The 17,340-nt window shown below is 35.5% G+C and overlaps 1 protein-coding gene across 13 annotated transcripts in view; it reads left to right on the top strand.

The window, feature by feature from the left end:
- The window catches only part of KMT2C (lysine methyltransferase 2C), a 357,676-nt gene that overhangs the window by 296,987 nt on the left and 43,349 nt on the right, over positions 1–17,340 (top strand). For all 13 annotated transcript variants that reach the window (XM_071215365.1, XM_058298034.2, XM_071215363.1 and 10 more), the window contains exons 32-40: positions 2,085–2,217; positions 2,460–2,674; positions 4,119–4,192; positions 5,631–5,813; positions 6,179–8,080; positions 8,544–8,836; positions 10,147–11,948; positions 13,674–13,785; positions 16,556–16,634. In XM_071215365.1, coding sequence (XP_071071466.1) covers positions 2,085–2,217; positions 2,460–2,674; positions 4,119–4,192; positions 5,631–5,813; positions 6,179–8,080; positions 8,544–8,836; positions 10,147–11,948; positions 13,674–13,785; positions 16,556–16,634 — 4,793 coding nt within the window. The remainder of the gene's footprint in view (positions 1–2,084; positions 2,218–2,459; positions 2,675–4,118; positions 4,193–5,630; positions 5,814–6,178; positions 8,081–8,543; positions 8,837–10,146; positions 11,949–13,673; positions 13,786–16,555; positions 16,635–17,340) is intronic.

Below are 17,340 nucleotides of genomic sequence, written 5' to 3'. Positions count from 1 at the left end.
CTATTATTATAAAATGTTTCCCTGTGGTTATATTGTGGTACAATAGACAATGCTAATAAATGGTGACAGGATGGATAACATTCGTATTACCAATAAAGCAGCTTTTTAAAAAAATCCTCATTACATGAAAGACATTTGATATTTTTCAGTAAAGTCTTTGAATCCTTCATGGAGCCTACTTTTTCACTGAGGTTTAAAAATACAGGTAGCAAGAAACAGCTGAGGCTCAATCAACTGGGCTTCCATTTATCATATGGGAGGCCCTGGGTTCGCGTCCTGGGGCCTCCTTGAGAAGGCAGGCTCGCGCACACGCTGCAGAGAGCCGCCTGGCCTGCAAGCATGGCAGAGAGCCGACTCAGCGAGGTGACACAACAAAAAGGGAGACAAGCAAAAACACAGAAGAATGTGCAGCGAATGGACACAGAGAGCAGACAACAAGCAAGTTGCAAGGGAGGGGGGTAAAATAAATAAAAATGAAAAATACAGACACCGAAGAATGCACAGCAAATGGACACAGAAAGCAGACAGCAAGCAAAAAAGCCGTGGGGGGTGGGATAAAAAAATACATATCTTTGGAAAAAAAAATTCAGGTAGCTTTCTATCTTGAATAAGAACAGCAAGCTACCCCTTAGCCCTCCAATTAACCTTAACATTTATATTAGTCTGATTTGTTATCATGAAGTTCTGATGCAGTGACCCTAACCTTAGGACAAGCCTAATCTGGAAGTCAGATAGTTCTAGTAGTCCTTGAGACAAAATCTTGAAAACTTGTCAGTTATGAGTGTCGGTATGCTCAGATATGAAAACTAGAGCTAATTATACTCTGTATGTTTTACTGTTGTAACAATCAGATAATATGGTTTAGATGAAAGGACATTATATGGTAGAAAACATTCTGTGTATAAGACATTGTGCTTAGGTAACTTTTATCCAAGACAAACTTTTCACTTATCCAGTGGCATGGCAGGGTGATCAGATTAAGAGTTCTCTATCATTATCCGAAGTACCAAGTATTAGTCAGTTCTAAAGCTATTTCCTTTTATACAATAAATTGGTAATGTGGATGTAGATATCCTGTAATGGATAGTATTACTCTGAGTGTTACAATTAACAGGGGTCATGTATTTATTACTTTAGAATATGTCTCTACAAATCATCATGCTTAATTGGAAGGGCTTTTTGAAGGTACAGGAAAAAAATTTTTTTTTGAAAAACAACTGGGATAAGGACAGTTGGCTTATTTCCAAATAGATTACAAGAGTAGAAATCAAAGTAAGAATTAGAATTTACAGGCTTGAGGAGCATTGTGGAAACACAAGATGGCCTTCCTAGGTCTATTTAGAAAGAAAAGAAGATACTTGAAGCATGCAAATAAGATTAAATGGATGTTAAAATGTAATTGTGAGCCAAAACTACAAGTAATGAAAATTAGGCCAAAAACAGAATGGTATATTTTTGACAATAATCATTTAATTGATAGTAGATGAAATAGTACTTGTTCAAAAATGTTTAGGGAAAGTGCTAATTTAGAGTCACTGTTTATTTTTTTTAATAGAAATAGGAGTAAAATATAAGTAGCATCTATTTGTAAATTTAAATGAAGAAGATAAAAAATATTTGATAAAACTTCTAGCATTATTTTGATTCAGCCTTTTTTTTTCCTTAGAGCTAATATACATTGATAGTTACTAGGTAATATGCCGAGAGCTTTACATACATTATCTCAATTAAACCGTATAATAGAATTTCTTCATTTTAGAGAAATAGAAAATTGATTCTGCTGTTAACAATTGATTAGACAAGGTAGTTGCAAATAGCAAAATTGATTCTGCTGTTAAGATGCAAACCCAGGGCTGTCAGATTCCAAAACATGCTGTTTCCTGTACACCATGATGAAGTGAGCACAATTTTAAAAGACCACATTTCAAAATTGTATAACCCAAAGTCACTCTGTAGGCAATATTTTTGTATAATATTGAAAAAAACTTATATTTAAGTAGTGTTAATTCATTTTATCTAGAAATATTTCAGTTGCTTTTGAATTTATGAATAATGTGTAACCATTTTGCTGAATTATTTTTAAGATGTTTTTTCACGGATGCCACTCATGAATGGCCTTATAGGACCCGGTCCTCACCTCCCACATAATTCACTGCCTCCTGGAAATGGATTGGGAACTTTCTCTGCTATAGCACAAACTCCTTACACTGATACCAGGTATTTAAAAAGTCTTCATTTTCTATGATAACTTTAATTACACTATTTTTTGTTATATCTTTATATATATTAATTAGTCTGCTTGTTGTGCACAATATTAGTGTATATTACATTTAAGATTTTTGCCTAAACTCAGTCACTTTTAGTTATTTTGTAATACGTTTTAATAAAAGTTGTTCTCGACCACTGTTTTCAGAAAGTTATTTTATATTCATGAAACCAAGTTGTTTATTATTTGTCAGGGATAAAAATGCAGGATTTCATCCAATGCCGAGTGATCCTAATAGCTCTTGGACACCATCAACTCCCAATGTGGAAGGAGATAATGATACAATGTCGAATGCCCAGAGAAGTACACTTAAATGGGAGAAAGAGGAGGCTCTGGGTGAAATGGCAACAGTAGCACCAGTTCTCTACACAAATATTAATTTCCCCAATTTAAAGGAAGAATTCCCTGGTAAGTCATGAATGTATTATAGCTATCTAATTTCTCCTTTTCTCAACTTCTCAGCATTGTCCAGCCATTATTACCACTATCTTTTTGAAAAAGCAGATAATACAGTGGTACTATTTTTGAAAATTCTTATTAACCAGAGGATGAAACATTTGCATTAATTAAATACCAACTAAGGAATATTTGCATGCAGATGCTATAATATTATTTTCAATTCATGTTGCAAGGCAAAACAAGATTTAAAAAGGACATTCAAACTCGGTTTTGCAATAGTTTCCCAGCTGTCTGTTGACCCAAAGTCTTTTAGATTACCAAAGGATTACCCAGAAGTACTTTTTTTATAGATGATGGCCCTTGTCTTTTAGGTTCCTTTGAGTTTGGTATTGCTCTGATACTTTATTAACTATGTATAGAACTAAATCAAATGCTACCTAATCTAACAATAAGAATTCATCTTCAGGGCAGGAATATCTGTTAAAGCAGTATTTACATTCTTGTACCATATTTTCATTTGCTATTTGTAGATAAACATATCTGGATATCTTAAGTCACTTTGTGTCAGTGTACACTGTTCTTACGGCAAAAATGTAGTGGTTTGTTTTCTTTTGAGGTACCGGAGCTGGGGATTGAACCCAGGACCTCATATTTGGGAAGCCAGCACTCAGCTGAGGCACATTGGCTTCCCTGAGTTGGTTTTATTATTTATTTTGCTTGTTGTTTTTGTTTTTTTCAGGAGGTGGAAACCAAACTCAGGACCTCCCATGTGGGAGGTGGGAACTCAACTGCTTGAGCCATATCTGCTCCTAAAATAATTTTAAAAAATAGTTTTACTCTGTGGTTCTAGAACCTCATGAAATACCATGTTAAGGTTATTATTATTGGCCTGTCAGCTGTTCATTTTCATTGGCTTTTTGGAAGCTTTTTAAAATGCATAGTGTAAAGCTCTTCTGCATTCATCATTAATTTTGATTTCACCAGAATTCATTTTGTATATTGTCCCAACACTGTGAATATCATAGAAAAGGCTTGAAACCATTACTTTTCCATGTGTTTGTTATAAATAAATACTGACAAAATACATATTCATACCTATAATTACTTCCATTAAGTCAAATCAATAGACTTCTGTTTAGTGTAGATATTTTTAAAAACTTAGCTTACCTGATTGAGATAATTTATTATTATACTTGGCTTAAATTTATTTTGGCTTAGCCTTTGGAATGTAAAGCTTCCCAGTTCTACAAACCGGGTTGTTAAGAAGGCAGTGCTTCTTTCAGAAAATCTGTTTGCCCTACTATGTACCAAGAACTTTTATACTGTATATAGAACTTAATATTGGATTAACATGGCCTAAATAAGATAACTACATAGTTCATCAACATTTTTGTATTGTGAGATGTCATTACCATGGTTCTGTGAATGTGTATAATGTGTTCTTTCGTTGTAGACTGGACTACTAGAGTGAAGCAGATTGCTAAATTGTGGAGAAAAGCAAGCTCACAGGAAAGAGCACCATATGTGGTATTTTAAATCTTTTCTGTATATTTGTAATTTTAAACCCAGTCTTTTTGTTTGTTTGTATGATTGTTTGTTTGCTTGTGTACCTAACAAAGAGCTTTGCTTTTATAGTGATTTCCTAAGTCATTATGTTATAATGTAAACTGTGACATTTTAAAAAGCTGAGTGACAGAGGCAGGATGTTGAAGTTTGAAAATAAGTTTCAGGTGCATGCTTAATTCATTTCACTTTAAAATTGTTTTATCTCTTTGATAGAATATTAAATTTGGAGGCTGGATTGGTGTGCCTTGGTTTCTCCTATAATCTCTTTTCTTACTAGAGTTAATAAGTAATCTCTGTGCATATTGAAAGAAAGATATCTACACACTTTAAAGGAGCTTTTGAAACATAATCTTCACTAGGAATTATTAGGGAATTTTATAAGATTCACAGTTTAGATGGTGATTTGTTTTCTCTCAAAGAACTAAATTAAGATTGTCAACTGGAATCAAATCCTTACTTTCTTTTAAAGCACATTAAATCTATATCAGAGTTTTGAGAAATATATGTGGATAACCATATGTGCAACTTCATCTTTAGCTATATGATTGCTCAGATAGTACTTTTTTTTTTTTTTTGGTAAGGACGTGCTGAGGTGCTTTGTAAATTAGTATGGTAATGAGAGGATTTTTTTTTTTAAAGATTTATTTATTTTATTTTATTTCTCTCCCCTTCCTCCTCTGCCCCGTTTGTTCTCTGTGTCTTTTTGCTGCGTCGTCGTCTTTGTCTGCTTCTGTTGTTGTTAGCAGCACAGGAATCTGTGTTTCTTTTTTTTGTGTCATCTTGTGTGTCAGCTCTCCGTGTGGGCGTTGCCATTCCTGGGCAGGCTGCACTTTCTTTCACGCTGGGCGGCTCTCCTTATGGGGTGCACTCCTTGCACTTGGGGCTCCCCTACGCAGGGACACTCCTTGAGTGCATCAGCACTGCGCATAGGCCAGCTGCACACAGATCAAGGAGGCCCGGGGTTTGAACCGCGGACCTCCCATGTGGTAGACGGATGCCCTAACCACTGGGCCAAGTCCGCTTCCCAGACAGGGTGTTTTTAAAGCTTCTCAATGATTTTCTTTAGTGGTATATTTCAGATTTCTAGATCATAGATTTGGAGGATGAGTTTGATATTTTCCTTTCCTCTAAATTGAGGGAGCTGTTAATTCTTCCATTGTTTAAGGGTCTGTTTAGTAAATTACAATTGAAAATATTAGGTTACACCTAGGATCTCTTAGTCTGGTTCCTCAACTGATAGGTAATATGCACTGTAGAAGAGAGAAGATGAATTAGTGTCCAAATGCTTTTGTATAATAAAGTTCACCAGAAGTTTGATTTCATTTTTATTTCCTAAAATATATCATTACAAAACATTTATTGCATACTGGAAAATAATGTTTTTCTCTTTTTTTCAAAGCAAAAAGCCAGAGATAACAGAGCTGCTTTGCGCATTAATAAAGTACAGATGTCAAATGATTCCTTGAAAAGGCAGCAACAGCAGGATAGCATTGATCCCAGCTCTCGTATTGATTCAGATCTTTTTAAAGATCCATTAAAGCAAAGAGAATCAGAACATGAACAAGAATGGAAATTTAGACAGGTATGAGGTTTCTTGGTTAATTTGCTTTTTTTTAAATTGCACTTTTGCTTTTTGAGAAGAGAGCTATTGAGGTCATTTTAAAATATAGTTCATAGTAGAACAAGAAAATTTGATTGAAAATAGACTTGTTTCCTTTGTTAGGGAAATATTTTTAAGTTGTTTCAAGAAGTTTTCCAAATGTTATGAACAATAGACTGCTCTATGCACAATGGGACATACTGTAATGAAAAATAGTCTCTCCTCTCTTAGTAATTTATAATTGATAAGAGAGCAGTCTGGTATCAAACAAATTTTCTGTTCTTTTTTTTCCCCAATGTTATTTTCTTCCTTAACCATATAATTCCTTTTTCTTTCCTTTCTCATAGCAAATGCGTCAGAAAAGTAAGCAACAAGCTAAAATTGAAGCTACACAGAAACTTGAACAAGTTAAGAATGAGCAGCAGCAACAGCAGCAGCAGCAGCAGCAGCAGCAGCACTTTGGTTCTCAACATCTGCTAACACAATCTGGTTCAGATACACCAAGCAGTGGAATACAGAGTCCTCTGACACCTCAGCCTGGCAACGGAAATGTGTCTCCTGCACAGTCATTCCATAAAGACCTGTTTACAAAACAAACACTACCTAGTACCCCTACGTCTACATCTTCAGATGATGTGTTTGTAAAGCCACAAGCTCCACCTCCTCCTCCAACCCCATCCCGGATTCCCATTCAGGAGAATCTTTCTCAGTCTCATACTTCTCAGCCGCCTTCACCACAAATGTTTTCACCTGGATCTTCTAACTCCCGACCACCATCTCCAATGGATCCTTATGCCAAAATGGTTGGTACCCCTAGACCACCTCCAGGGGTCCATAGTTTTTCCAGAAGAAACTCTGTTGCATCAGTGGAAAACTGTGCACCTTTATCATCAGTATCTAGGTCCATTCAAATAAGTGAAACAGCAGCAAACAGACCATCACCAGTTGGAGATTTATGTTCTTCCTCCACAATAAATAGTGACCCTTATGCAAAGCCTCCAGACACACCTAGGCCTATGATGACAGATCAATTTCCCAAACCCTTGGGCCTACCTAGGTCTCCTGTAGTTTCAGAACAAACTGCAAAATGTCCTCTAACAGATGGAACCAATGAGCCCTTTACTAAACCATCCCCTAGGATAGATGTATTTCAAAGACAACGGATACCTGACCCATATGCACGACCCTTGTTGACACCTGCACCTCTTGACAGTGGTTCTGGACCCTTTAAAACTCCAATGCAGCCCCCTCCATCTTCTCAGGATCCTTATGGATCAGTGTCCCAGGCACCAAGGCGAATATCTGTTGACCCTTACGAAAGACCTGCTCTGACACCAAGACCCATAGATAATTTTGCCCATAATCAGTCAAGCGATCCGTATAGCCAGCCTCCCCTCACCCCTCATCCAGTAATGAATGAAACTTTTGCCCATCCTTCAAGGGCATTTTCCCAGTCTGGAACCATATCAAGACCAACATCTCAGGACCCATATTCCCACCCCCCAGGAACTCCAAGACCTGTTGTAGATTCTTATTCCCAAGCCTCAGGAACAGCTCGGTCCAATCCAGACCCTTATTCACAACCTCCTGGAACTCCCCGTCCTACCACTATTGATCCATATAGTCAGCAGCTACCGACCCCACGATCATCTACACAGACAGACTTGTTTGTTACATCTGCAACTAATCAGAGGCATTCTGATCCATATGCTCATCCTCCTGGAACACCAAGACCTGGAATTTCTGTTCCTTACTCCCAACCACCAGCAACACCAAGGCCTAGGCTTTCGGAGGGTTTTACTAGGTCCTCAATGACAAGACCGGTCCTCATGCCAAATCAGGATCCTTTCCAGCAGGCAACACAAAATCGTGGACCAGTTTTACCTGTCCCTTTGGTAAGGCCTCCTGATAAGTGTTCCCAAACACCTAGGCCACCAGGACCTGGTCTTTCAGACACATTTAGCCGTATTTCCCCATCTGCTCCCCGTGATCCCTATGATCAGCCTTCAATGACTCCAAGATCTCAGTCTGATGCTTTTGGAACAAGTCAAGTTGCTCATGATGTCACTGATCAGCCAAGGTCTGGATCAGAGGGGAACTTCAATACATCTTCAAATTCTCCAATGACTTCTCAAGGACAACAGTTTTCCAGTGCTTCCCAACTTTCTGGACCTGTACCAACTTCAGGAATAACTGATACACAGAATACCATAAATATGTCTCAAGCAGATACTGAGAAATTGAGACAGGTAAACACGTGCTGTCTCATGCTTTAAATGTGTTATTCAGAGAAAGCTATTCATTTTATCAAGCTGAGTAATTTCAACAGGGATTTAAAGTTTATCTTTTCTATCGAATTCATCATACTGCCTAGAAGAAAAATGAAATTGGTAAAATTAATACCAATTTAAATTGGATTTATTCTGTATCTGATTTCAATCTTCATAAATTTGTAAGGAGATCCTTATAATTTTGTGATAGTCCTCTCTGGAAATGAAGAGGACCCAAAACATCAATATATTTTATGTAATTATTGAATAGTTAAGTTTAACTAGTGTTTCATCAAGCTTTGAAACATTTAGATACTTTAGACATTTCCATGGCCACATAGCAAAAACAGTAAGATTTGAAAAGCCATTAACCTTAAGAGGCATAAATTTTCAGAAATCATGAAATCATAAAAAAAATTTTTAAATTTTCCTTCCCATTCAGCGGCAGAAATTACGTGAAATCATTCTCCAGCAACAGCAGCAGAAGAAGATTGCTGGTCGGCAGGAGAAAGGAACACAGGATTCACCAGCAGTGCCTCATCCAGGGCCCCTTCAACACTGGCAACCAGAGAATATCAACCAGTCTTTTACTAGGCCTCCGCCTCCCTATCCTGGAAGCATTAGAGCTCCTGTTGTCCCTCCTCTAGGGCCTAGATATGCTGTTTTCCCAAAAGATCAGCGTGGACCCTATCCTCCTGATGTTACTGGTATGGGGATGAGACCTCATGGATTTAGGTAATGCTTTTAATTTTTGCTTTAGATTTAAATTGCTATTAGAAGGGAATAGTCAAATACCATAAATTAATCAAAATTTTGTTATTGCTTTCTATTTCTCCCCTTTAAGATATAATCCAACATTTTTTTCCCCACTGATGAGAGGTCATGGATTTTTTTTCCCTCTAAAATCTCCTAAAGACTCTAAAAGCATCCCTTTCATCAATATGTATTAATGGTATTAACATTAAATTGTAGTCATAACTTTAAAATTTGTCATAATTCTCTAAAATGTAACTGCCATACAGTTAAAACTTCTTATAATAGGATAATTGTTATAATAATTGTCCTCTTCCCTAACATGAATATTACAAATTTCCACTCTCAGTTTACAGTGTAAATATTTGGGGGATTTCCAAATTGAAAAGGTTTTGCTTTAGGAACTTTTCATGGTATAATAGAATTATAAACTTAGAGATGGTGAATCATGACCTTAATTCCTTTTTTAAAAACTGACAGAAAGTTAACACCAAACGTAAGCCCTAATTATACTAAGTAGATAGGTCTTTAAAATAGTTGGTATTTTTAGTCTTATACCTACTTCCGCTGCTGTGTTCTTACTCTTGTTTTCTTTTGTTTTCACTTCTTGGTTATAATTTATGCCTGTTGCTATGTTTTATATTTCTTTATAGGTTATTGTTAATCCTTTCTCGAATAAGATACAATTTAGATAATAAAAAGTCTTACTTGTTTACTGATTCTTTGTAAATGATGCCTATCTTTCTTTATCTTTTACTTCCACCTGTCTTTTTCATTCCTTTCAAGGAAATAGGTTTAGTCAGTCTGTTTAGTCATTATAACATATCTTTTCATGTGCTGAGACTTGTAAGTATCTGTTCAATTGGTAGTCCCCTTACTTTCATTCCTGTATCCCCTAATTCATCTTCCTCCTTAATACTCCATAGAGTGTCCTTAAATTTAGAAAAAATAAAGGAACTCTTAATTAAAATCCCCAGTAGCATTGTGCTTATTTCGAAACAATTTAGTCAACAACAGCTTGGTGGCTATTCCTTTGTCTTTGGTAATGTTATTTTAAGTTTTTAGAGTTCAGATAGTTATTCATTGTATAGAACTTAGCAAAAACTGACTTTCATGTGAAAACATTCCAAATACTTTCTAATAATAATTCTGTTGCTAACTAATTGTATTTGGCAATAGTAAGTTTGTATATACATTCGTTCTAAAGCTTCTTTTCCTTTATTCACCCTAAATTCTAAATTTAGCATAATACTTTGTATTACAATTAACTATTTGAATTTTTTTTTTTTAAGGTTTGGATTTCCAGGAGGTAATCATGGTACCCTGTCAAGTCAAGAACGCTTCCTTGTGCCTCCACAACAAATACAAGGATCTGGAGTTCCTCCACAACTTAGAAGATCAATATCTGTGGATATGTCTAGGCCTTTAAATAACTCACAAATGACTAATAATCCAGGTGGACTTCCTCAGCATTTTCCACCACAGGGCCTGCCAGTTCAGCAGCATAACATACTGGGCCAAGCATTTATTGAACTGAGGCATAGGGCCCCTGATGGAAGGCCACGCTTACCCTTCAGTGCTTCTACAGGCAATGTTATAGAGGTACCTTCTCATCCAAGACATGGAAGTTTCATTCCCCGGCCAGACTTTCCAGGCCCTAGACACACAGAGCCCATGAGACGACCTCCCCAAGGTCCACCTAATCAGCTATCTGTGCATCCACATTTGGAACAAGTGCCACCATCTCAACAAGAGCAAGGTCATCCTGTCCATTCCTCTCCTATGGTCATGAAATCTCTGAGTCATCCCTTAGGAGGTGAATTTTCAGAGGCCTCTTTGTCAACATCTACACCAGCTGAAACAACATCTAATTTACAGGTAACCAACCAGTCTTCTGATGGACTAGAAGAAAAACTTGATTCTGATGACCCCTCTGTAAAAGAATTAGATGTTAAAGACCTTGAAGGCGTTGAAGTCAAAGATTTGGATGATGAAGACCTTGAGAATTTAAATTTAGATACTGATAATTTAGATACTGGTAATTTGGAAACAAATGATCCCAACCTGGATGACCTCTTGAAATCAGGAGAGTTTGATATAATTGCATATACAGATCCAGAACTTGACCTAGGAGATAAAAAAAGCATGTTTAATGAAGAACTAGACCTTAATGTCCCAATTGATGATAAGTTAGATAATCAGTGCATATCTGCTGATTCAAAAAAAAAAGAACAAGAAGGCAAAACTGTAGTTTCTTCAGATAAACATTCTCCACCAAAAAAATCTACTCTTGCTAATGAGATAAAAACAGAAGTAGTATCTCCAAATTCTAAAGAGGAAAGCAAATGCAAAAATGAGAAAAATGAGGATAAAGTTAATGTTGACCATCCCTCCTCACAGACTTCTGCTAACACAGACCTAAATGATGGAGAAAAGCCTTCTTTGCAGCCCTGTGATCCAGATCCACTTGAGAAAAGAACTAATCAGGAGACTACTGGCTCCAACACAAGTCTTGTTCAAGGATCTACTCAAATGCCTGCCCAAGATGTTATAAACTCTTGTGGCATAACTGGACCAACTCCAGTTCTCTCAAGTTTACTAGCTAATGAAAAATCAGGTAACTCAGACATTAGGCCATTGGAGTCTCCACCACCAACTTTGCCAGCCTCCCCATCCAATCATGTGTCAAGTTTGCCTCCTACATTAATGACACCACCTGGTCATGTTTTGGATAATACCATGAATTCCAGTGTGACTGTAGTCTCTAGAGTAAACCATACTTTTTCTCAGGGTATGCAGGTAAATCCAGGATTCATTCAAGGTCAGTCAACAAATCACAGTTTTGGAACAGGAAAACCTACAACTCAAGCTGTGCCTCTAACAAATCAGTCTAGTACCAATGGTATGTCTGGACCGCAACAGCTAATGATTCCTCAAACATTAGCCCAGCAGAATAGAGAGAGACCCCTTCTTCTGGAGGAACAGCCTCTCCTTCTCCAGGATCTTTTGGATCAAGAGAGGCAAGAACAGCAGCAACAAAGACAGATGCAAGCCATGATTCGTCAGCGGTCAGAACCTTTCTTCCCTAATATTGGTAGGAATTCACTTGAGTCTTAGTAGTAATTAATATGGGCATTAGGCTGGCATTTGGCATAAGAGTTCAGTAGTACGATGACATTTGAAATAGAGCACTGAGATTTATATTTCTGTTCATCCTTCAGCTTTAAAATGAAAGTGATTAATAGTTTTAAATTTCTAGATGCCTCTCCAGTAAATCAAAAAAGTCAAAACTCTGGGTTGCAGAACTTACTGAATTCCATTATTCATAGTACTTTTTAATAGAAACAAGTATTTTTTAAATTCCTACCTTCTAATCTCCTACCTTTACTCACGTATTTTCAGAATTCTGGTGTATTAAGTCAGTCAAAGAGGTGCTGATGCAAAGTACCAGAAATCTATTGGCTTTTTAAAGGCTATTTATTTGGGGTAGAAGCTTACAGTTACAAAGCCCTCAAGAGTCCAACTCAAGATACCATAAGAGGTACTTTCTCGTCCAAGTGAGTTGCCATGTGCTGAAGTAAGATGGCAGACCTAGTCTCTCCCTCCATCATCTTCTTACTGCTCTACGGGCCCAGTGTCTTCCTGTCTCAGCTGTAGGCTCGGGTAGGGTTTGTCCCTTTCTGGGCTTCCTCAGCTCAGTTGTTCTGTTCTCTTCAGCTGTAAACTATCAGGCACATGGCTCATCTCTCTTCCCGGGGCCACAGTATTGAAATTCTCTCCTCTGCCCTGTGTGTGGAGCTCTCTTTCTTCCTGTGCCTTCTTCTGTCTGTCTTCTTGAGTGAGTTTCCATTTAATATCTCCCACCAAAGAGGCAGGGACTCAACCCTGAGTCTCAGTCTACTGACACGGCCAAATCAAAGCCCTAATCTTAACATAATTTAATCAAAGACATCTCAGCTGAATCTAGTACAATCAAAGGGTATCACACCTAGAGGACCAGACTAGTTTACAAACAATCTCTGTTTTTGGAATTCATAAATAATCTCAAACTGCCACACATGGTATGATTTTAAAGAAATTTTAATTAGAAAATATTTAAAGCTTATTTAACTGTCCTTTTTAATACAATAAATCCTTAGCTTTTTTGGTGGGGAGAGGCAGCACATAAAATCCTTTGGCTTATTTCTGATGGCTTACTAATTTAAAAAAAAAGGCAAAATGCCCAATGTTTCTCAGAATAAGAAATCCAATCAAAGGGCACCTGCCTAAGGAATGCTTTCTTCTAAACAATAAAATTGACATTGTGTCCTAGCTACAGTACCAATTTCATCAAATTGATCCATTTCTTTTTTCATTTATGTATAAAGAGGTCTTCCTCAGCTTTATCATTTTGAGGGGATATAACTCAAGAAATTGATGCATTTTTTTGTTTAAAGAGTGGTAACAGACTGAGTGGGATTTCCTAATATTGGAAGTAACCACAGATTCTGTTAAAATGTCCCATTATTAAAACAGTTGCAATTAGCATTACCAAAGTTTGAGTCAAAGAAAATTGTTTTAATTTCCCACCGTAATATCCCTTAAATTTGACAGATTTCTTGTTTTAACCCTTACAGGGCTAAAGAATTAAAGAAAACTTCAGTCAGTGAGGTGGGCTTAAAGTTCCCACCATCTCATAATTATTTATCTGGCATTGAAAGCTACAATGACTAAACAATAAGGAATAAGAATTTATGGATTAACATGTTACATTACCTCTTAGTATACCTTGAACCAAGTACTTTGAAATAATTAACTTTAAGATATATTTCTTCTTTAGATTTTGATGCAATTACAGATCCTATAATGAAAGCCAAAATGGTGGCCCTAAAAGGCATAAATAAAGTAATGGCACAAAACAATATGGGCATGCCACCAATGGTTATGAACAGGTAGGTGAAGATGTTTCTCCTTCTTACTGTGCATCAAGAAGTGTATAAAATTATTCCTAGTTATTAAAGCAGTACATAAACTCAAGCTATATTCTAGTAATGAACAATACATATTTAAATTTGTAACATCAGCTGGATATGATCAGATATGAAATGCTGTATTAATGTTAAGATAATTTTCATTAATTTCATGTAAACAGAATAGAATATAATAAAGGTTTGGATGATAGACTTGCTCAGTGAGAAAATCTAAAGAATTTGTGTGTGCTCTTTTAAATATGCTTAGAATTGATTCTGCTAACTGTAAGTGATCCATGGGACAGATGAAGATGAAAAGATAAGCAGAAAAATAGGAGTTAAACTGTTTTACATTGAGACAAGAAAAGATTATTTAGGCCTGTGGATATGTAAGCTTTTTTTCTGGGGGGAAAAAAATAGATTTCAGCGAAGATATTGGGTGGTTAAGGCCAATGTGATTCAGCTCTGCAATAATAAAATATCCCCAAACTGAATTTGAATCAGGAAATTAAAAAGTAATGAGTAGATAAGAGGACATTTGGAAATTAGGCAAGTTTTTATTCTTAGCAGAAAGAAGGAAATTAGGCATTAAAGAGGATTATAAAAGCTGTTTGACTAGCTTAATTTCTGAAATTAGAATATTTAAGGCAGTGAAGAGTTTTAAATACCACAGGATAGTGTTTTCTCAAATTTCTTAAATACCATCAGAATTAAGTGGTAGTTTATTAAAAATGCAGGTTTCTTTGCTCTCCCATAGACCTGAATCATCAGCATGTGGAGAAGGTACCTGCATGTCTATATTTTCAGTGAGCACTAAATGGTTCTTAGGTGTTTTGCTGTTTGAGAACCTCTGTCAATAAAGTAAACATAGAGCATCAATGTAGCCTAATACCTCGATGAAAATTTTTTAATAAAAAGTAATGTGAATTATTGTGGAATTGAATATAAAATCTGCACGAATTTAAGATAACCTGATACTTTAGAGAAATTTGGAATTCTTAAGGGTAATAGTCCTTTTCTATTGTTGATATATGTTTTAAATGATTAAGAAGCATTGTAGAAGTTGGAGATAATGATTTCTAATTATTTTCATTATTGAGCAGCATTTTTTAACACCATCTCTGTCATAAGGTTCCTAATCCTTTCATGTCATGAACCTTTTTGGCATTCCAGGGAAGCCTATGAATTATTTCTCAGTATTTTCATATGCATAAAACAAAAAATAAAGTATTACAAAGGAAATCAATTATATTTGAAATATAGCTACTAAAATATAATAAAACAAATTTATGGTATGTGTTTTTTAGAGCACTAACTGAAATTTAGTAACTACCAAAATATCAAATATCAAAGTAATAATGAATCTAAGTGACCTATGTAGGTATCTGCAACAACTTTTAATGTGAAAATAACTGATTGCTATTGCTGACAAATTCACAGGTACTGTTAATAATATTGTAATTTTTGTATCATCAAAATGGAAGAAAATGCTAAATGAAATTTAACAGTTTAAAGTATGGACCTCAGTAAAGAACCCCTGCTATTTTAGTATCATATCTCCACTAATAAAATATATACTATATAAGGCCTATTTTTTTACTATTTTCCTGAGTACTTCAAAGAATTCACCTCCTAAAGTTATGTGATATGTTGAATGCAGGCGATAATGATATTTAGATTAAGAGGTAATTCTGTAACTATAATTCTATACCTGGGGGACTAGGATAGAGGGGATTGATAGAAGAATTAAAAAAACAAGTAAAAATTTAAAAACATGTATTCTAAACTTTAATAGTACTGAAAACCTAATTACAGTTTTAAATATATTTTGTAAGATGTGTCATATATATATCTTGATAAGTTGATACATTTAATTTCTAAAGGAAATGTTTCATATAAATAGTGATATTTCTGTGAAACTTGTATAACTTTAATTAGAATACGCAATAATTTACCAAATATTTTTAACCATGTGGAGTTTTTCTTGGATGGTCACTAATTGTTTTTTGCCTTATCATTAGATATAGAAACATGGAAATTTTTAATTGAAATAAATCTTTTGTTTCAGAACACAAAATAGCTAAGCTACCAATTTTGTTTTGGTTTGGTTTGGTTTGGGTTTTGTTTTTTTAAGAGGTGCCAGGGATTGAACTCAGAACCTCCTACACAGGAAGCAGGCATTCAGCCACATCCACTCCCCAGTGGGAGCTGGTTTTTTATTTATTCATTTCTTTGTTTGAGGTGTCAGGGATCAAACTCAGGACCTCGTTGGTGGAAATCCCACGCTCAACCACTTGAGCTACATCCACTCCCCCCAATTGTTTTTTTAATAAATATTAGAAGAAGAAATAATTCTCTTAGAATGTATGTAATAAAATTAAATATTCATTATATTTTTATCCTAAATATTTGCATTAATTTTATTTTAAGATACAATGAGGCATATAACAGTGAAACCTCTGGAATCAGACTAATTGACTTGTCCCAACCTCACTCGTCCTTGTGGGGAAAGTTACTTACTCTCTCTAAATCTTCCTTTTATCATAAGTAAAATGAAGGTATTAAGAGTACACACTTCATAGAGTTGCAGTGAGGCTTAAATGTACAGAAAAAAAATTGGACTTTAGTAAGTATTTTTGATGATGAAGATATCATTGTTCTCTTCTTTCATGGAACAGAAAATTGTTAAGCACTTAAAATAATTTTAGTTCTAAATGTGCTCCCTTTGATACTTAGCACTTCCTTTTTGCAGGTTTCCCTATATGGGTCAGTCAGTTGCTGGAACACAAAATAGTGAAAGCCAGAATCTGGTACCACAGGCAATTACTCAGGTAATGGTGCTTGAAATTAGTTACTCTAGAACGCTTGTTTTTCCATGAGTTTTCCACCAAACCTATTCTCTGTTGTGAGACCACTTTTAAAAAGTGGTAATAGGCTTAGAGCACTGCCAAATTATTGGTTCAACAGAAACATGTTATTTTGTTTTAAAGGAAAAATTAAGGTTTAAAAGAAAATTGTCTAAAATTTCTGAAAAGGACCTGTATATTTAAGGGTAGAAAATCACTTGGAAGGAAGCCAGAAGCTTAGGATTTTTGTTTTTTAAAGTCCAAAAAGACACTTTCATGTTCTACATTTTAGAGTTAATTCATTAAGTTTAAAATGTAAACTGTTAGAAAATAATGATTATCATCATTCCGTTTAGCTCTAGGTAGTCTTCTTGGTGTACTGTTTATTCCTTGGAATAATTTAGCTTTTTGAATAGTCACCATTTATAATTATCAGCTTTAAATGTAAACATTTAAATAAACCATGTTCTTAGCTTCAGACATTGTCCATGGAATTTTGTAAAACTCCACATTTCATGCAGTATTTTCATCAATTCTTTTTTTTTTTTCTTTTAAGTATATGCTTAGAAAAAAGAAAATGCTATCTACTATATGTCCTTTTGGAATTTTCCTTTCAGCCTTGTTTTGCTTTAAATTTACTATGCTGATGATTACATTCATTTTGTTAAAAGAAGAGAAAGATACCATCTGA

This window comes from Dasypus novemcinctus, chromosome 5 (assembly GCF_030445035.2).
Source record: "Dasypus novemcinctus isolate mDasNov1 chromosome 5, mDasNov1.1.hap2, whole genome shotgun sequence".
Taxonomy (NCBI): Eukaryota; Metazoa; Chordata; class Mammalia; order Cingulata; family Dasypodidae; genus Dasypus; species Dasypus novemcinctus.
This window is presented reverse-complemented; position numbering and strand designations above follow the sequence as displayed.